This window comes from Euleptes europaea, chromosome 21 (genome assembly GCF_029931775.1).
Source record: "Euleptes europaea isolate rEulEur1 chromosome 21, rEulEur1.hap1, whole genome shotgun sequence".
NCBI lineage: Eukaryota > Metazoa > Chordata > Lepidosauria > Squamata > Sphaerodactylidae > Euleptes > Euleptes europaea.
Window position 1 is genome coordinate 5346850 of NC_079332.1, and position 20396 is coordinate 5367245.

General features: G+C 51.4%; 1 protein-coding gene across 2 annotated transcripts; it reads left to right on the forward strand.

The window, feature by feature from the left end:
• The first annotated feature begins 1012 nt into the window (after positions 1-1012).
• WIPI2 (WD repeat domain, phosphoinositide interacting 2) lies at positions 1013-19675 on the forward strand. Of its 2 annotated transcripts, none has more exons than XM_056866208.1 (12): positions 1013-1087; positions 9174-9256; positions 12741-12910; positions 13134-13230; positions 13442-13539; positions 13688-13780; positions 14694-14764; positions 15515-15622; positions 16091-16255; positions 17191-17298; positions 18316-18413; positions 19539-19675. In XM_056866208.1, exons 1-12 carry the CDS (start codon positions 1014-1016, stop codon positions 19649-19651), a joined length of 1278 nt encoding a protein of 425 aa, XP_056722186.1. In that variant the 5' UTR covers position 1013; the 3' UTR covers positions 19652-19675. The 2 variants fall into 2 exon arrangements, with proteins under 2 accessions (XP_056722186.1, XP_056722185.1); XM_056866207.1 differs by having other exon boundaries at positions 18316-18446; positions 19539-19660.
• Positions 19676-20396: the final 721 nt, after the last annotated feature.

The following is a 20396-nucleotide window of genomic DNA, read 5'->3' on the forward strand; positions in this document are numbered from 1 at the left end:
CTGCATAATGCAGGGAATTCACAACTACCTCCCCCCCACACACACCCAGTGACCCCCTACTCCATGCCCAGAAGATGACTAAGATGCCCTCCCTCTCAACATCATCTGCTTAAGGTCATAGAATCATAGAGTTGGAAGGGTCCACCAGGGTCATTTAGTCCAACCCCCCTGCATAATGCAAGAAATTCACAACTACCTCCCCCAAACACACACCCAGTGACCCCCTACTCCATGCCCAGAAGATGGCTAAGATGCCCTCCCTCTCATCATCTGCTTAAGGTCATAGAGTTAGAAGGTTCATCTAGTCCAATCCCCTGCACAATGCAGGGAATTCACAACTACCTCCCCCCCCAACACGCACCCACTGACCCCCTACTCCATGCCCAGAAGATGGCCAAGATGCCCTCCCTCTTATTATCTGCTTAAGGTTGTAGAATCATAGAGTTAGAAGGGATCCACCAGGGTCATCTAGTCCAACCCCCTGCACAATGCAGGAAACTCACAACGACCTCCCCCCCACACACACACCCAGTGACCCCCTACGTCATGCCCAGAAGATGGCCAAGATGCCTTCCCTCTTATTATCTGCTTAAGGTCATAGAATCATAGAGTTAGAAGGGTTCCCCCAAGGTCATCTAGTCCAACCCCCTGCACAATACAGGAAATCCACACACCCCCATACCCCCATTCAAGGGAGGGAAGCAGGGAGCTCGAGGCGCATGCGCCAGGCAGGGCGCCGCGCCGGCGCAGCAGCGCTACGGTGGCCGCGCGGGGCCCCTCCGCCGCCTCAGGCGCGTCCGCGTCCCGCCGAGGAGGGTTCTGGGGAGGGGAGGCGGGATGGCGCAGGCGCCGTCGGGACCCGGAGGCTCCCGGAGCGTAAACAAGGCGCTGCCGTGAGGGATGAGGAGGCGGCGGAGGCCGGAGCCGAGCGGGAGCTGCCGAGGCTGAGCCCTCGCCCCTTCCCCTGGCCGGCCTGGGGGGGGGAGGAGGAGGAAGGCCCCGAGGAAACCGCCATGAACTTGGCCAGTCAGAGCGGCGAGGCCGGCGCCGGCCAACTGCTCTTCGCCAACTTCAACCAGGACAACACGTAAGAGGGGGGCGTGGCCAGAGGAGCCGGCGCGCGGCGGGGGGGAGGGGGGGCAGGTGCGGGGCAGGAGTGGAGGGGAGGCGGTGACGTCACGGCCGCCGTCCCAAGGCTGTCCCCCCCCCCCCGCCCAACCTCCTTTTCAATGGCTGAGCTGTGAACGCTGCATCGCTTGCTGGAATCATAGCGATGGAAGGGACCCACCAGGGTCATCTAGTCCGACCCCCCTGCACAATGCAGGAAATGCACAACTACCTCCCCCCCACACCCCAGTGACCCACACTCCATGCCCAGAAGATGGCCAAGGTGCCCTTCCTCTCGCCATCTGCCTAAGGTCATAGAATCATAGCGTTGGAAGGTACCCCCCAGGGTCATCTAGTCCAACCCCCCTGCACAATGCAGGAAATGCACAACTACCTCCCCCTGACACACACACCCCGGGACCCCTACTCTATGCCCAGAAGATGGCCCAGATGCCCTCCCTCTCGTCATCTGCCTAAGGTCATAGAATCAGAGTTGGAAGGGACCCACCGGGGTCATCTAGTCCAACCCCCCTGCACAATGCAGGAAATGCACAGCTACTTCCCCCGACACCCCCCCCATGACCCCTACTCTATGCTGAGAAGATGGCCAAGATGCCCTCCCTCTCGTCATCTGCTTCTTGTCATAGAATCAGAGTTGGAAGGGGTCACCAGGGTCATCTAGTCCAACCCCCTGCACAATGCAGGAAACTCACAACTACCTCCCGCCCCCCACACCTCCATGCCCAGAAGATGGCCATGATCTGCTTAAGGCCATGGAATCAGCATGGCTGACAGATGGCCATCTAGCCTCTGCTTAAAAACCTCCAGGGAAGGAGAGCTCACCACCTCCCGAGGAAGCCTGCTCCACTGAGGAACCGCTCTGTTAGAAATTTCTTCCTAATGTCTAGATGGAAACTCTTCTGGTTTAATTTCAACCTGTTGGTTCTGGTCCGACCTGGGGCAACAGAAAACAACTCGGCACCCTCCTGTATATGACAGCTCTTCAAGTACTTGAAGATGATGATCCTATCCCCTCTCAGTCTTCTCCTTTTCAGGCTATATATACCCATCTCCTTTAACCTTTCCTCATAGGACTTGGTCTCAGATGGCTTCAAGTGTGTTCATGCTCTTGGAAGTGCTGTGGCTCAGTGGTAGAGCATCTGCTTGGCTTGCACAAGGTCCCAGGTTCAATCCCCACCATCTCCAGTTAAATAATTCCTGTAACAGGTGATGAGAAAGATCGTAGACTGAGATCCTGGAGAGCTGCTGCCAGTCTGAGGAAAACAAGGCTGGCCTTGATGGACTAATGGTCTGATTCAGAAGAAGAAGAAGAAGAGTTGGTTTTTATATGCCAACTTTCTCTACCACTTAAGGGAGACTCAAACTGGCTTACAATCACCTTCCCTTCCCCTCTCCACAACAGACACTCTGTGAGGTAGGTGGAGCTGAGAGAGCTTTGAGAGAGCTGTGACTTGCCCAAGGTCACCCAGCTGGCTTCATATGTAGGAGTAAGGAAACAAATCCAGTTCACCAGGTTAGAGTCTGCCGCTCCAAACCACCTCTCTTAACCACTACACCACGCTGGATTCAATAGAAGGCAGCTTCATGTATAATAAATGGAGGGGCTGTGGCTCAATGGTAGAGCATCTGCTTGGCGTGCAGAAGGTCCCAGGTTCAATCCCCGGCATCTCCAGTTAAAGGGACCAGGCAAGTAGGTGATGTGAAAGACCTCCGCCTGAGACCCTGGAGTGCTGCTGCCGGTCTGAGTAGACAATGCTGACTTTAATGGACCGAGGGTCTGATTCAGTATAAGGCAGCTTCATGTGTTCATAAGTGGTGGAGCTTGCTCTGTAGGACTTCTGCACTGGAGACAGATAATGAGTAGCTGAGTGTTAGTCTGCAGCAGCAGAAAAGAGCAAGAATCCAGTAGCACCTTAAAGAGTAACAAAATTTCTGGCAGGGTGTGAGGTTTCATGAGTCACTGCTCACTTCTTCAGTTATCTGAAGTTATTTGAAGAAGTTATCCGAAGAAGTGAGCGGTGACTCACAGAAGTTCAATAATCTAACTCAGTAGAAGGCCACACGTGATGCCAAACGACGCACCACCTCTGAACATTGAGCCATCATGGGTTACAGCCCCAACAGACTCATCGAACATAAAACTCTCTTATGTCTCTCCTCTAGCATCGAAAAGAGCCAGTTGCACCTTAAAGACTAACAAAATTTCTGGTAGGGTATGAGCTTTAATGTGTCACAGCTCACTTTTTTGGTTATCTGAAGTTACTTCAGTTATCTTCTTCAGTCATCTGAAGAAGTTATCTTCTGAAGAAGTTGTCTTCTGAAGAAGTTATCTTCAGTTATCGGAAGAAGTGAGGTGTGACTTGCGAAAGCTCACGAATCTTTAGCTGTCTGAAGAAATGAGCTGTTGACTCATGAAAGCTCATACCCTACTAGAAATTTGTCACGCGAGTGCAGCAGGATGGATGGTGTAAAGGATTGAGTATTATTTGCCATTAACACTCGTCAGCGAATTCACTAATCTGCATTCAGCAATCTTGAGGGGCGCCGCTGGAATATTAGGGGGAAGCAACCAAGTTAGAGGAGGAAAAGTGGAATGCGGCACAGTGTGACACATGGGCAAGGAGGAGATCCGTTGAGGCTAGCAATAAGTACGTATCGGAAACCAATCAGAGGTCGGCTGTCATAGATCCTTCTTGAGATCACCCTTCGGGGTCTTTTGAAGGTTTTAGCCCGTGTTGGAGCATGTGAGGAAATATGCAGTTCTGAATGTGTTCTAACTGGCGCCGTATCACAGTGGAATGAATACCTGCTCTTTCAAGTCTTTTTAAAACCCCTCTCCCCCAAAGGCGCTCATGGCAGCTTGCAGACGACAAAAACGATGCAAACAATTAAAAAGCAGCTTCATTGAATAGTGGCTCACGGGAGCAGTAAAATAAGGTACCGCTTGCGCTAAAACTGGAGCGATAGCGTTAAATTTCTTCGCGGCCTCCGGGCTGGAGTAGCAATACAGTAACTTTTTCAAGTGACACGGCCTTAAAACTAATGACGGAAGGCAAGCGTGTATTTTCGCAACGTAGGCCTTGAGCGCAGGGAAAGTCGCGCTTTGGTTTCTCGAAGCGGTCAAGTGGTTTGTGGCTTGTGTCTAGGAATTGAAACATGCTGATTAGGCAACTGGGCCTTGTCAGACTAGCAGCGACTGATGGTCCTGTCATCCAGGAAGGTACACCTCTGCCCCGTCCTGACTGGGTGTGACTTAAGATTTTTTTTTCTTTAAAAAAATTACACAATGTCTGTCCAGTAAAACAGAGTTGCGTTGGCTTTTCCGCAGATTAAAGCCAGATTGAGAACATTTATCTATTAGCTGTAAATAAACATGGGGGTTATGTCTTCATTTCCTGACTGGGCGCTTGGTAGAACCCTGCTTCTTCGTGTCTTTGAGCAGAGGAGGAGGCAGTCTTCCTTTTCTTTCTCCGTCTCAAAATCGTCACCTCTCTCTAAGCGTTTTTAATTTCCTGCCGTGTGACCGAGCCAGCTTGCCATAATTCTGTCCACTGTATCCCTTCCAACTCCATGATGCTATGATCGTCAGGGATGCTCTAGGCTGATCCTGCATTAAGCAGGGGGTTGGACTAGATGGCCTGTTGGACTAGATGGCCCTTCCAACTCTATGATTCTATGGTAAAGGTCAGAGGCAGCGCTTTTTGGCTGCCCATCCAATCTATTCCAAAAGGGGAAAGAATGATGATATCCTTTCTAGTTCTGCGTGGCTTTTCCCCCCAGAAACAAGTTGATGCCAGCAAACACTTTGCCTTGGTCCCCGCCTTGCTGGGCCTCCTTACTGAAATAATATCAGGGTTTTGTTTTGTTTTCCTGATGCTTGAATCCTTTTAGAGGTCTCAGACTCATCAGGGCAGGCAGAGAGCAGCAACAGTTAAACATTAGTGATTGAGGATTTGAGGCTCGCGGCTGACTTAGTGTTGATATTTGGGGTCGTTTGCCAAACTCCGCATAATGGAGGCAAGTGATATTTTAGAGATAATTTTATCTTGATGCTCTCTCCGTGCTGCTGACATCGTTGGCGGCATTAGCTAACTGCAACACGTTTTGTTCTTTGTCAGTGTTTTAGCAAGGGGGGGAAATAAATGCCCAGCCATCTCTCTTCTTAAGAGTGGCGGGTTAAAAAAAAACCCGCACAACTTTCAGCTTTTTCGGCATTTGCAAGTGTGTGACGTCTGGTTCCCGGGAGCGGTTATACAGAGATAGCAATGATCCATTCTGTGTTGGAGGTTTCAGTTGGTAAACGGAATTATCTCATGTTGATCCTGAGACCTCATGCTTGGGGCCTAGACTTGTTTCTATATTGGGTAAAGTGCGGACATGAATGGATGGCTCTGAAACATTCTGCCTTCGTCAGTAACTCTCTCCATGCCTGACGAAGAACACCCGTGTGCTTGTCACAGATTACCGGCAGCAATTTTTCCGAACTATTTTTCCGAGGTTCCGGGGAGCCTCGGGGATTCCCTCAAGAAGAGGATCGGTAATGACAGGCTTCGGCGGAAAATGGGCCCACCGTTTCTCATCTCCCCTTGGAACATGCCACCGCAGGCGATGGTTGGTTGGGCGTCTCCTTGGTCACGCCAGCGGTTCAGGCAAGGCAGCGGCGATGCCCAAGAGGCCTGTGCCTCAGATGAACTGAGTCCGGGAGACACGCGACGAAAAACAATCGTGGGAATTCTTCTTAGGGGCGAGATTACTGGGAAGGTGGGAGGGGAGCTGTGGGTTGGTGTGAATTCCACCATGAATCTTTCAAGGGTAGATTCCCAACATAAGGGGGAAACAGAGAAATAAAGGTATCATAGAATCATAGAGTTGGAAGGACCACCAGGGTCATCTAGTCCAACCCCTGCACAATGCAGGAGGTTCACAACTACCTTCCCCCCCCCACCCCCAGTGACCCCTACTCCAGGCCCAGAAGATAGCCAAGGTGCCCTCCCTCTCATGAACTGCCTAAGGCCATAGAATCAGCATTGCTGACAGATGGCCATCTAGCCTCTGCTTAAAAACGTCCAGGGAAGGCGCTCATAGAATCATAGAGTTGGAAGGAAAGGTTAGGTAGAAAGGTTAGGTGTGAATCCTGCCATAAATCTACAGTATTAGCTGTGATGCATAATGGATGATGAGAGAGGCCACAAGTTAGTACAGAAAAGGAAAGCGATGAATTAGGATTTGTAGGGGACGTAAAGGGAAAATTGGATCGCCCTAAAAATGCTAGGTGCAATAAAGTCGGTGGAGAGCTAATTTTATTTTAATGGACTGCACCCAGAACAGCAGTTGACACTAAAGCATTCTGGGGTTCCTTGACTGGTTGGCATAGTGACCCTAAAGCAGCAACCGACCGTGTCTCTGCTTGTGTTGGCGACGAGGTCTCCTTCACCCCAAAGGGCATGCGTTTCTTTATTGGAATCCTCAAGTGCAGGCGGTGGTCGGTAGCTTCATTAGCAGGGGGCGGAAACTGAAACGCTACAGTGGTCTCGCCTCTCGAATCCCAAGTAAGGAGAAGCCTGCTGCCTTAGCGCAGAGTGAAAGAGGCTGATGCCAAGGAGCCGGAGTTTGAACCGCGTGGAAACGGCTTACGAGTCGATGATGGTCGGAATGATAAATGGGCCATTTGTGGTTCCACAGGGAGGATCGCTGCCACAAGAGCTGACTGCACCATCAAGCTATTTTTTTTTAATGACTGTTTCCTTTGTAAACCTACTGGAGGAAGGAAAGAGACAAGATTCCCTTCCTGGGCGCTGAGTGGGTGGCGGGACTCATTGAGAAAGCAGAGGCCCAGGGTTCCACAGTCCAGATCCCTTCCTCCAAGCCTGGGCCGCCCACTGACGCTTTTCTCTTCGTCCCTCCCCTCTGGTCACACGACACGGTCGATTCATAATATTATATATATTTTTCAAGTCCTACTTGATCGGACCTGTGGGTCCATTTCATCCAGTGTACTCCCTCCTCCCCTCCCCAGTGGTGTGGTCAACTGTGTGCTTCCTAGCCCAAGGTCACCCAGCTGGCTTCATATGTAGGAGTGGGGAAACAAATCCAGTTCACCAGGTTAGCCTCCGCCGCTCATGTGGAGGAGTGGGGAGTCAAACCCGGTTCTCCAGGTTAGAGTCCACTGCTCCAAACCACCGCTCTTAACCACTACAGTGCATATCCTTAGCCGAGTCAGGAAAAAAGCACACCAGTGTGTGTCAGATTCTCGGACCGATCCAGCAGCTCGGGTCGATGTGTCTGTGGGGCTCCCACACAATGCCTGAACCCCCCATTTGGGAGTGGAGAGCAGGGGGTTGGGTCCCGCCCCATCCTCTGCAGACTGTAGGCCTGGTGTTGGACCCGGGAGGCTTTTTTGCAAAACATACCCCACCGCATCTTTCAATTTCTTACCTTGTTTCCCCTTTTATTCCCTCACCCGACTTGTCTGTCAAAAGCGAGCGTCAAAAAATATTTGCGGGGGGGGGGGCTTCTAACCTGTGAAATGTCACGTTGACGTTGGCTAATAACGGATGATTTGCTTAGCAGGTAATAAAAAAATGATACCGCGCTTCCTCTGCCTGGTGATCCCTGGCTGCCAAGCGACAGGATTATTATTAATCTGCTTCGCTGGCGGAGAGTCGGTTGTGTTTGCGAGGTCATTGACACACGGGATCGCGGTCTGGTCCGTTTGCTTGATGTAGCATCTGTCAAGAGTCGATAACGATTTCTGAATAACTGGCGGTCCCGTAAATCTGAACACAGCAGTGAGTTTAAAATTGTCCCCTTTTGGCGCGTTGTAGTTAAGTGCTCCGGCTTGCCTACAGAGCTGTATGGTTCTTTTTAAGGGGGAAAATGCATTGTTCTGTAATTCCCCCCCCCCCGCTATCGTGCAAACGGTTTTGGCTGACCCGTCTCTGTCTTGAGGGTCTGTTCTCAGTTTCCTTCCAGAGACGCTCACCCGCCCTTCTCCCAACTGCTCAAGTAGAAATAGCTTCTATGGAGATGGGCCTGCGGTGTGCAAGGAAAGCGCTATCTTTTCCGGAGGCGCAAACAAACTATGGATCATCTAGATGCAGGCACACCTTGTTCTGTCCTCTTTACACAGAGCCCAGACTTAAATTTCTTGGAGCGTTTCTAAAGGGCCGAAATCTTCCTCCAGATCCAGAGAAGCTGCTCTTTCTCCTATCAGACGCCAATCCTGATGTTTCCTACAAAGTGTCGTTCTTTGCTTTAGCAGCTAAAAAAATCTGAGCAAAAGCTGTTCTTAATCAGGGAACTTCATATTTAAATACTAGTTTCTTGTGGGTCAGACTGTTTTAAAGTTATTTAATGTTATTTTGTTACTTTAATGTTTTGTATGGTGGATTGTGATGGCCTTTGACCCCAGACAATAAACTTTATCACTATCACTATCTAGAGGCAGGTGCCCCGGTTTATGTATTAACATTATTTATATCCTGCCTTTTCGCTGAGATTCAAGGCAGATTTTTAAAAAGGCCATCAGACAGCTGACAACACCCATACAATGCAATAGGATATGGATTACAGAACCAGACAATGGAACGAACAAAAAATGGTTGAAGGCAGTAAACGATGCAGAAAGCAGATGAAAAACCTAGAAGGATAAAGGACGATTTGTTTGGGGAAGCTCCAGTCTCCTCTGGGGCAAGGTGCCCAAACCCTGTTGCTCCGCCCCATCCCCTGTCGTCCCATCTCCTTCCCCTGACAGCTGACAACCGGGTTGTGCGTTCCTCTTTGCGACAGTCTGCTCCGGAGCCTTGCTCTGGGGCCCTTCTGTGTTGGGAAAGAGGCTACAATTTTCTGAAAGCAGCTTCTCTTGTGGTTACCAAAGTAGCCGCTTGTTCGGGTGCCAAAGCGGGAGAGCGTGGGATGACCCCTGGAGAAGCTGTGGGCTTGAATGTGCGTTGTGAGCAGGGGGGTGGCGAATGGTTGGGTTCTGTGTGAAACAGGGAAGTTGTGTGATTCCCATGCTTGACTTGACCTTGTGTGTCTCTTTGCAGGTCCCTGGCCGTTGGCAGCAAATCAGGATACAAATTCTTCTCCCTTTCTTCTGTGGATAAGCTGGAGCAGATCTATGAATGCAGTAAGTGTCCCCTTCCATTTCCCTTCTTTAAGAAAGAACCTTTAGGAAAAGTTGTATGGCACTTCTTGAGGGGAGCCCATCTACACCTCTACCACGTGGTTCCGGACATATTCACCCTACCCCCAGGTCCTAGCACTCCACTTTTACCTGCAACGAATGGCCACATGACTTATTTCCAGGTGGGTCAGACACAAACCCCTTGGAAGGCTTCTTTTGCCAGCAAGAGACCTTTCCTCACCCGCTTCTGGTATCCTGGAATGGATGCAACTCTCCTGAGTTGAGATTTTTGCTCCTCTGGTGTGTTGGGGGGGGTGTCTCCCCCTTCTCTGTTGAATGTGTCACTTGACGCCCCTTCATGACGTCTCATTCAACCCTAGCAGCTTCCAGCTCCCAAGCCCGCAGCCCCACACTGCAGCGTGGGCGGCAGCATCGCCACCTGCGGGTTCGTTTTCTCACACGACCCAAGATGCTGTATCACCCTCCGGGAGCTGAATAGGTGCACCGGACCAATAGCGCTTCTCTGGAATCTGAGGAGTGTCACGTCTGACAGCTCTGTGCTTGGGAAACACGTTTGCTGTGGGAGTCCCGGTGGTTGGCGCCAGCATTTCGGTGCGCGACGTCTGAGGTGTCATGTGGCCCCGTGTAGCCATACCTGTCCGTGATGCCGTCACTTATGCACAGCGCTGTTGTGGTGGAGTGGCTAGATTTCCCCCTCTCCAGACAAAGAAGTGGAGATCAGGAGATGTGTGCCCTCCCTGGTCCATTGCTGGGTTTAGTGCCAGAAGATCCACACACACACACACACACCTTTTCTCAGATGCATGCACATCACAACAGGCTGTGCCAGATTTGTACTGGAGTTTCCGTAAAAAATGTGCACTGAACTTCCTGGATGGCGAGAACCCCATTTCCGGTGGAGCCCCCGTGCTCTAGCAAATAAGAGCATTGGGCAAAGACCAAGGGGCCTGGGTTGAAATCTCCACTCAGATCATGAGAGGGAGGGCATTTTGGCCATCTTCCGGGCATGGAGTAGGAGTCACTGTGTGTGTGTGTGTGTATGTGTGGGAGTGGGAGTTGTGAATTTCCTGCATTGTGCAGGGGGTTGGACTAAATGACCCTGGTGGTACCTTCCAACCCTATGATTTTGTGAATCTTGCTTGGAGGCTCTGGAGTTGCCACGCTCAGTCAGCCACAACTGTCTGGCAGGATTGCTGCGAGGAGAAAATGGGTCAGGGGAGGGCCGCATACACCATCCTGAGCTTCTTGGAAAGGTGTGTGTGTGTGGAGGGGGGGAATGTAACTGGTAAGGCCAACAGAGGAACCATAAACCTAAAAGGCGCTCAGTTCCTGACAGTACTCCTGTCTGGCGAGCGTCAGCCGTGGCGCCGCTAGGGACATGAGATTTCTCCTAACGATTCTGGCCCCAGAAGGCAGAGTCTCTGCCTGCAGTCTGTCACACGGCGCAAGCTCTTAGCAGCTTCCCCCCTCCCCTTTCCTGCTGTCCCCAGCAGGCGTAAGGCTTAGCCCCTCTGGTTGAGTTGTCTGCATGCCCTTAGCAGATTTGTTCCTTCGGCTGTCACATCGCAAAGTCTATTTATGGCCAGGCATCCTGCCAAACCCCTATCCATCGATCCACTGACGAGAGCAGAGCTGGTGGCGGAGGCTCACGTGAACGCATGAAGGTGCCTTCTACTGCATCAGACCCTTGGTCCATCCAAGTCAGTATTGTCTAAGACCGGCAGCAGCTCTCTGGGGTCTCAGGCAGGGGTCTTTCACACCACCTACTTGCCTAGTGCCTTTAAGTGGAGATGCCGGGGATCGAACCTGGGACCTTCTGCATGCCAAGCAGAAGCTCTACCACTGAGCCACAGCCCCTCCCCATCAGGTTTAGCGGTGTGGCTCCCCTTGCGTGTTCGTCGCTTGCGATAAATGGCTGTGTGTTCCTACACAGCTGGGAGGGTTTCAGAATGAAGGCCTAGAGCTTAGTCAGGAGCCAGTCCCCGTTGGGTTTCCCAGCAGTGTGCTTTTCTGGTTTGCAGGCCTCCAGCATTTGGCTGTCCTGCAGACAAACTGCTCTCAAACCTCACCACTTTTCCCCATCAGGCTGACTGCCAAGGAACTGTGGAAGATTCTGGAACACTCTTAGGGTAGGAAGCGATGGATGGCTCTCTCTTGCCCCTTTATGAAGCGATCGCACGTCTGTAACACGCTGCAGTTGCTCGGGAAGACAGGGTGTGGTGGGATGAGCCATCTTGGGCGGAAGCTCGTCTACCCTTGCCCTGACCCGGCTAGCCCGATCTCGACAGATCTTCGAAGCTAAGCAGTTTCGGCCCTGGTTAGTACAGGGATGGGAGACCACCGAGGAAGTCCAGTGTTTCTGCGCAGAGGCAGGCAATGGCAAACCATCTCTGTTCTTCTCTTGCCTTCAGAACCCTACAGGGTCGCTATTAAGTCAGCCGCAATGTGAGGGCAAAGAAACAAATCTGCCGTTAATGATCTTTTCATTGAGGAATTTCTTACAAGCTTCCAAGGAACTCTGGAGTTCCCTGGAGCCTGGTTTTGTGGTCTTGCGGCAGGTAGATAAGGTAGGCCGCGCCTATAGTGATGGTTCTTGAATACTGTCCTGTGTGTCCTTTTTGTTGATCCTGGGGAGATCGGGAGTGCCAGTGGAGAAGAGACAAGAGATGATATTTCTGTCGGCCATCAGCGTGGTGCAGTGGTTAAGAGCAGCGGGCTCCAATGTGGAGATCCGGGTTTGATTCCCTGCTCTTCCACATGAGCGGCGGACGCTAATCTAGTGAACCAGGTTGGTTTCCCCACTCCTCCACACGAAGCCAGCTGGGTGACCTTGAGCGAGTCACAGCTCTCTCCGAACTCTCTCAGCCCCACCTACCTCACAAGGTGTCTGTTGTGTGGAGAGGAAGGGAAGGAGATTGTAAGCCGCTTTGAGACTTCTTAAAAGGTAGAGAAAAGTGGGGTTTACAAATCAACTCTTCTTCCACTGGAGAAACAACATGTAGAATCATAGAGTTGGAAGTGACCACCAAGGTCATCTAGTCCAACCCCCCTACACAATGTAGGAAATTCACAACTACCTCCCCCCACGCCCCCAAGTGACCCCCTACTCCATGCCCAGAAGATGGCCAAGATGCCCTCCCTCTCATCATCTGCCTAAGGTCATAGAATCAGTATTGCTGACAGATGGCCATCTAGCCTCTGCTTAAAAACCTCCAGGGAAGGAGAGCTCACCACCTCCCGAGAAAGCCTGTTCCACTGAGGAACCACTCTGTTAGAAAATCCTTCCTAATGTCTAGACAGAAACTCTTGATTTAATTTCAACCCGTTGGTTCTGGTCCGACCTTCTGGCGCAACAGAAAACAACTCGGCACCCCTCCTCTATATTCTGCTTCACTGGGTGAATCCCCTTCACGGTCACATGCGGTGGTTCTTCCTTTGTTTCCCTCTCCCTTCCAACCCTTTGCAGCGGACACAGAGGACGTGTGCATCGTGGAGAGGCTCTTCTCCAGTAGCCTGGTGGCCATCGTGAGCCTAAAGGCCCCCCGCAAGTTGAAGGTCTGCCACTTCAAGAAGGGGACAGAGATTTGCAACTACAGCTATTCCAACACCATTCTGGCCGTCAAGCTGAACAGGCAGGCGAGTGACCCGAGGGGGGGCTATCTTTCCGTTAAAGGCAATTTGTTTTGCCGTCGCCAAACAAAAATGAACCGTAAGAGATGACAAAACCCATTTGGAAAGCGTGCAACGCTTTTCTGTCAGCCCATGAACTATTTCTAAGAAATTTAACTCTGCAAGCGTACATTGCTGCTATGTTTTAAATCTATTTTCCTCGTTCTCTCTAATCCCCCCCCCCACACAGAGGTTGATAGTATGCTTAGAAGAGTCTCTGTACATACACAACATTCGGGACATGAAGGTACTGCATACGATCCGGGAGACCCCCCCAAACCCCGCAGGTAAGAGCAGGCCTTCTCTCTGAACCTTTTCCCCAGCGCATTAAGACTGCCGTCAACAAAAGCTCAACAACCTTGGCGCTTCCCTTTCTTGGGGAGAGGGAAGAACACCGCGCCATTCGCCATGACACTGGAGGCCGGCCACTTTTCCTGTCCCGCACTGCAGTGTGCATTGTGGCCAGGGACGCTGACCCGCCTTTCCCTCCTCTCCTAGGCTTGTGCGCATTGTCGATAAACAACGACAACTGCTATCTGGCTTACCCGGGGAGCGCGACCATTGGGGAAGTGCAAGTCTTCGACACCATTAATCTGGTGAGCTCCCCCCGGGCCCCTGTTCCTGCAAGCAGCCGGCCTGCGCTTGCCAATCCGGCCGCGAGCCACATTCCGGCGGGCTGGGTTGGGCTAACGTCTGCCTTCTTGGTCACCTTTTCTCTCTCTCCCCTCCTTTCCTTCTTCCCAGAGAGCCGCCAACATGATCCCTGCCCATGACAGCCCTCTGGCTGCGTTAGCCTTCGACGCAAGCGGCACCAAGCTGGCCACAGCATCCGAAAAGGTACGGTTCTGATCGGGTTGCGCCTCTGCGGACCCAGCGGAAGCCACGCAGCGGTTGGCAGGAGAGGAGGGGGATGCTCAGAGGGGCCTGTTCTGGAAGCCTCCTCTCGTGTATTCTGGGAAACGAGGAGGGAGTCCCTGGCTTATGGCCAACCAGGTTTGCCACTGCATCAGAACCAGCAAATTATGTCTTGTGTTCGTCAGACTGTGCTTTGCAAACCTACCAGGCAGCACAAACTATAGTTTTGTGTGTCGGGACGCAAGGTTTGCTGAGAACCAAGCAATTCCTTATAAGCAAGTGTGTGTGTGTGTCGGGGGGGGGGGGGACATCAGAGTTAGTTTGGTCCGTGCCCCCCTGAGATACGAGACATGAGATATAGTACTTAACCAGCTTACAGTCTCCATATTGACATCTTCCCCTGTTGGGATTGAATTGGGCGCCAGGCAGTTTTATAAGGAAATTTAAATCTCAGCATGCTAGGATGAATTGATGTTATAATTTCAGTTTTGTAATGTAATGTTTAGGTATTTTAACTATGCTGGTAGCTGCCCTGAGCCCGGCTTGGCCGGGGGAGGGCGGGGTACAAATAAAACATTATTATTATTATTCAGTCCCTAGCTCCTTCTGCAGTTGTTCACATGGGCCAAACCAGGGTTTATCGTTCTGCCTGAACCAAGCTGGTCTCCCTTGTATTCGTTTATTTATTTCATTTATTGACGCTATTTGTACTCTGCCTTTCTCCCTGCGACTCAAGGCAGAGTACCCAGCAGTTTCTGCCAGCATTTTCTTTTTTTTAAACCTAAACTTTTGTGCTTATGACCTGGGATGGCTTACGGGTTGGTTGGTACATGCTGTACCTCTGCTCCAACAAAGGTATCCCGTGATCTCTCTTCACTCCTGTTTGTTCTATTAGGGGACCGTGATCCGGGTATTTTCCATTCCAGAGGGGCAGAAGCTCTTTGAATTCCGAAGAGGAGTGAAGAGGTGAAGTAAACTTTTGAGCCTCCGAAGTTTTGCTGCCTTGCTGGGCATTGCCTCTGTATTCTACGACTGACCTCGTGTATGAGGGAGACAGCGTAGTGTAGTGGTTAAGAGCGGTGGACTCTAATCTGGAGAACCAGGCTTGATTCCCCACTCCTCCATGTGAGTGGCAGACTATAATCTGGTGAACCGGGTTGATTTCCCTGCTCCTACACGTGAAGCAGCCGGGTGACCTTGGGCTAGTCACAGTTCTCTCTGAACTCTCTGAGCCCCACCCACCTCACAAGATGCCTGTTGTGGGGAGAGGAAGGGAGGGAGATAGTAAGCCGGTTTTGATTCTCCTTTAAAAGATAGGGAAAGTCATATAAAAACCAACCATTCTTCTTCTTCCAAGGGTTACTCTTCTCTGCCGCAGATATACCATACTGTTGGGGCCGGGGTGAAAACATCATTAAACTTGGTTCCTACCAGAAGGCTGTGTCTGGTCACTGTCCTGAGTACCTTTTGTAAGCTAGGCCTGGCTTACAACCTGGGTTCAGACCAAAAACCAAGGCTTGCTGGCAACCTTCTTGCTGCTCCATCTGGCGGCAGAAGTTTTGCGTGCCTCCTCCCAAGTGTTCTCGAGCCCCGCCATAGACACCCAGCCTGTCACCTCTGCTTTCCCCGGACAAATTCGTTTTTCGCATTATTACTTCCTTGCTTGAAGCGGCGTGGGAACTGACGGAGAGTCCTCCCCTGTTTCCCCCCCCCCAGGTGTGTCAGCATCTCCTCCTTGGCCTTCAGCATGGACAGCATGTTCCTGTCGGCGTCCAGCAACACGGAGACGGTGCACATTTTCAAACTCGAGACTGTGAAAGAGAAGTAAGTCCCCTGGCAGACCCAGGGAGTCGCATGCCGTCGTTTAGGGCGGGAGGCTGGCCCCCTTGGCAGCCTCCAGGCCTCATCTGCCTGCTGATGGCCTAAAAGGTAAAGGCCCCCTGTGCAAGCACTGGGTCATTCCTGACCCAGGGGTTAATATCCCTCCACGTTCTTTTCTTCTAGCTCCATTGATTCTGGAGCATGAAGCCTGTGGCTGTGGGGCTCTTTTGTAAATGAGCCAGAGGAAGGAAATCATATTTCTTCATATCTAGGGGGTCCCCCCAAACATGTCGAGACCTCTGCCTTGGTCTTTGAGTGGTCCGGATTTGCTGCTTTCAACGGCCGCCTGATGGCCAGCCGGTACCTCTGTTAGGTGGCGCGAGAAATGTATTCGTAGAGCAGAATGCTGCCTTGCTGCCTGCGAACGATAACCAGGTGTCTGTCTGAAGCTGTCTCCGTCCTCGCTTCCAGACCTCAGGAGGAGCCCACAACTTGGACGGGTTATTTCGGGAAAGTGCTAATGGTCTCCACAAACTACCTGCCCGCCCAGGTCACGGAGATGTTCAACCAAGGCCGAGCCTTTGCAACGGTCCGGCTCCCCTTCTGCGGGCACAAAAACATCTGCGCGTTGGCCACGTAAGTTGTGGGCATCAGGGTGGGATTGTGACGTGCCCCCCCCCCCCCGGGTTTGTGGAGAGTAACTGGAAAGAAAAGGTGAACTGGTGCTTGGAACTGGTCTGACTTTCGCAGGCACGTGGTGTTCTGATCTGCAGTGGAATCTGTCCCCTGGAGTCCTTCAAGCAGATAGCTGGACAGTTATCTATCAGGGTTTCTCCAACTCGTTCTGGCTTTCCTTTTGGGGGTCAGACTGGATGGCCTGGAAGCCCCCATCTAAATCTGCTGTAGCATTAGGAGTCTTGATATATCTGAAGGTGTTTTTTCTTTTAATGCTTTTAGGTCAGGTAACATTGCAGATATCTGCCATTATACGAGGGGCAGAAAAAACAGGCTGAGCTCGTAGGGAGACATTTTGAGGGTTGTGTTTTGCAGACGCAATAGGCCTGAGTAGCTCCAACCGGTTTATCTGTGGACCGGTCGTGGACATGTTTTGGTAGTGTATAAGAGCCGCCCAGAATGTGGTTTGTGCTACCAACGTTCAGTCTGTTTGCTGAGAGTCCAGTGCTGGATTGCAGATATGAGGAATTATTTAAATGACTCATTGTTTTGAGTTGTAAGGGTGTACTGCTATGTACAATAAACCAAAGATAGTGTCTTTAAAAAAGAGGGTGGGATTATTGATGGCTGTTGTTAACCAAGCAGAAGCTTTCAGTACAGGGGAAGCCGTCTTCTGAATACCAAATGTCGGGACCGAATGGGGGTCTGCTGTTATCTTCGAGTTCCCTGAAGCTTCCCAGAGGTGTCTTTCAGGCCACTTTTGGAAACGGGACACCCGAGCTCTAACCCAGCAGCGTTTTCGTTTGGTGGCATGTGTTATCAGTCTAGCAAAAATCAGCCAGGAAGAAATCTCCACTTTACACTTCTTAAAACCCTGCCTTTTCTGCAATTTCCAGAATTCAGAAGATACCTCGTCTGTTAGTGGGAGCCGCGGACGGGTATCTGTACATGTACAATCTGGACCCCCAGGAAGGAGGGGAATGCACACTGATGAAACAGCACAAGTAAGCGGTTGGCCGGCTTCCTCGTGATGTGCCCTTGTTTTATATTCGAGCTGTTTTTTTGGGGGGGTGTCTGGAAATAGAAGCGGCTGTTGAAGCACACGCCGGGCTGATCTCTGGCCGTGATTGGAATCGAGAGTGCCTTTTAATGACTTCGCATGGCTCAAAAGCAAATGGTAGAAGGCAGGGGCGTCAACCATAAGGCCCGAGGTCCGGATCCGGCGCCTTGAAAGCTCTTATCCAACCTGCGAGCCACCCTCCCCCCGAGTCCCGATCTGGGCTGGCGAGACATGGCTCAGCCCGACCAAGTGACATTTATGTCATATCTGGCCCTCGTAACAGTTGAGTTCAGCACCCCTGGTATAAGGGATTTCCGCTTCAATCATGCACACATTTTACCTGTCAGTGAGTCATTTTGAACTTACTTTGGAGTAAGCGCACATTGGGTCCGGCGGCCACGCATATCCAGATACAAGTAGCCCTGTGCAGAGGGAGAGCACTGTCTGATCTCATCACCAGTCAGGAGATCAGGCGCTGCCCTCATGGACTTCAGGGCTTCTCCTTCCTTGCGTTCAAACCCCCATTCATTTTCAGAGCTAACCATGGTTGAGTGTTATGGCTGTGGCCCCACAAGCTCTGGGTTAGCTCCAAATCAGAGTTCGCGTACCAACTTCGGATCATGGCCGGACACTGCTGTTTGCTACTCTTCGGAAGTATGCTGAGCCATGGTGAGCTCATGCACCCCAAGGTGGGGTATCGTACCCACAACGTGTTCCCAGTCAGTTGAGCGTTCCGGCAGCATTAAATCCGCAGATGGCTGATCCTGATCGGATATCCCAAAGCATGAATGGCCGCTACAGATCAGTGGCTGTGGAATCTGTGGATTCCCACAGCATATTCCGCCACGGCTTTTGCTCTCGTGTCTACACGTACCTGCAAATGGACGTGAGCTGTCGATGCAGCGATGACATGCTTTGTAACAATTCTGTCGGTCGCTCTGTCGTTTGGCTCTTCCCGCAGGCTGGATGGCAGCATGGAGCCCTCCAACGAGATTTTAGAATCCGCGTCGCATGACCGGCCGCTGGTGGCGCAGACTTACAGCGCTGCTGTGACTAAAGGTACTTACGTGCCTTCTTCCCCTACGAGACATGGTAAGAGTTACGCCAGAGATGCTGGGCGCTTGCCGGACAGAAGTCTTGTGAAGGAGAGGTCCCAGGAGATTGCGCCCGAGTTACGTTCTCTGCCTTGATCGCAAGCTGTTAAATCTGCTGCTTTGGCATGGTTTAGAACTGGATCGATGCCTGGTTTACACGTACAGGAGAAAGAAGTTGGAGTGAGCGGATCGTGCCGATGCAGAGTTCAAACAGGGGAGTCTGGTTCTGAATGCTCCTTAGTATTGAAAGTTCTGTACTGGTAAAATAAAAATCTAGCACAGTAAGGTGAAAAGTTCTACCCCCTTCTTCTCCTTCCTGTGCTAGTTTCCTGTTTGCAGGGATCTTTTCATAAATGGGCAAAGCAGTCCCAAATGCGATCCTCCATCTGCACTTTGAAATGGTGCGGCCTGTTCTCGGCCTCTCGTCTCTGCGACTTCATTTTCCTGCACGTGTGACCCAGGCTGAGATGCATGAAGAATGCAGCCCCGTGGGGTGAGGCCAAAGGCCCTGTTTCCTGTAGTTGCCACCCCAGATTCCTTCCCCCCTGCACCCGGTGCCAGGAGCCCACCGGCAAACTGTGAAGGCAATTGCTGTTCCTCTGCCCTAGCAACTGGCATGCAGTGACACGCCACCTCTGAATCTGGTGATGCCTTCATGGCCCATAGCCACCTGTCCTACATGCTCCACTTTTAAAGGTTTCTGGGCATCCTGCGGCAGTGAGTTCCATAAGTGAAGCCTTTCACTGAATGCAGAACTTGAAGTTGCCCCTGAATCTATTACCGATCCACTTCAATAAGACATCCTGAGTTCTAATATTACGTCATCCTGTGCTAGAAGCTTGTTTTTCCTGCTTTCTTCCCGGTACTCAGAAGAGTCTTTGAGTTTTTTATAAGCAAGGAGTTTTAAATGTATTTTTTAAAACCACGGGTAGGTATTCGATTACACAACCCCGGCCCGTGGTCTGCTGATGCCGTTTGAGGAAGCGTGTCCACCTTTGATTTCTCCGCACGCGTCAGTTGGCCCCAAGGCCGATCAGATGAGCTCCAGAACTTGCCTTCTCATCCCACCCTCCATTTTCTGTTTCTTCAGCCTACACCGAGGACCTCGGTGCAGTCGGCGGCGCTTGCCTCGAAGACGACTCCAATGCCCTGCGATTGGATGAAGACAGTGAGCACCCGCCGATGATTCTCCGGACGGACTGAGCTCGGACTCGCGGGCCCGGCTCCCGAGGCGGAGAGCGCCGGCCAGGCCTTTCTAGAGGACGCTCGCGTCTGTGCTGCTACGAACTCTGGCCTGGCTCGAGAGAGAGAGACAGAGAGAGGACGACAGACTCACAGATAGTTCTAACACCAACGGAAATAACCCCTTTCTAGCTGTAATGTCGATTCGATGCCGTTAGGAGAGGGACGGGGGGTGGGGTGGGAAACACATGGTTTCGCTTTGGTGGCTTTGAAAGCCTGCTTTATCTTTTAGCTGTGAGGATATATCTCTATCGACATATTATATATATATATATATATATATATTTTTGCTCCTCCTGTTGCCAAAACCTGCGGCTTGTGCAGTCTCCGGCACTTCCTAGCTTTGCATGCCTTCTTGTGCCAAGCGAGCAGATTCACTTTATAACAAACATTTTCCATTTTTGAAAAATAAATAAAAATAAAATAAATACACGCGCATAACGCTCAGCCGCCCATCTGGGAGCCGGGAGGTTTCGGTCCCGGGTTTCTGCGGCTTGTTCTGCTCGGACGTTCAGGTCTTCGCGCATGGCCTTGCAGGAGCACACAGTGAGAGAATGCAGTCTTTCAGCCCCTTTTATAACTCTGGGCTCTTTTCCTCTCGCTGCCACCCCTCCCTCATGACCTCTTTCCAACCACCACCGCCACCCCCCCCTTCCTCTTTTCCTGGACCACTTTGTTAATTAAAACTCCTTCTGAATGCTGCCTC

Coding starts and splice junctions, on each gene's coding strand:
- WIPI2 (XM_056866207.1), top strand. CDS start 1,014: ATGAACTTGGCCAGTCAGAGCGGCGAGGCCGGCGCCGGCCAACTGCTC. Junction 12,911..13,133: donor CCGTCAAGCTGAACAGGCAG/GCGAGTGACCCG, acceptor CCCCCCACACAG/AGGTTGATAGTATGCTTAGA. Junction 17,299..18,315: donor ACACTGATGAAACAGCACAA/GTAAGCGGTTGG, acceptor CTCTTCCCGCAG/GCTGGATGGCAGCATGGAGC.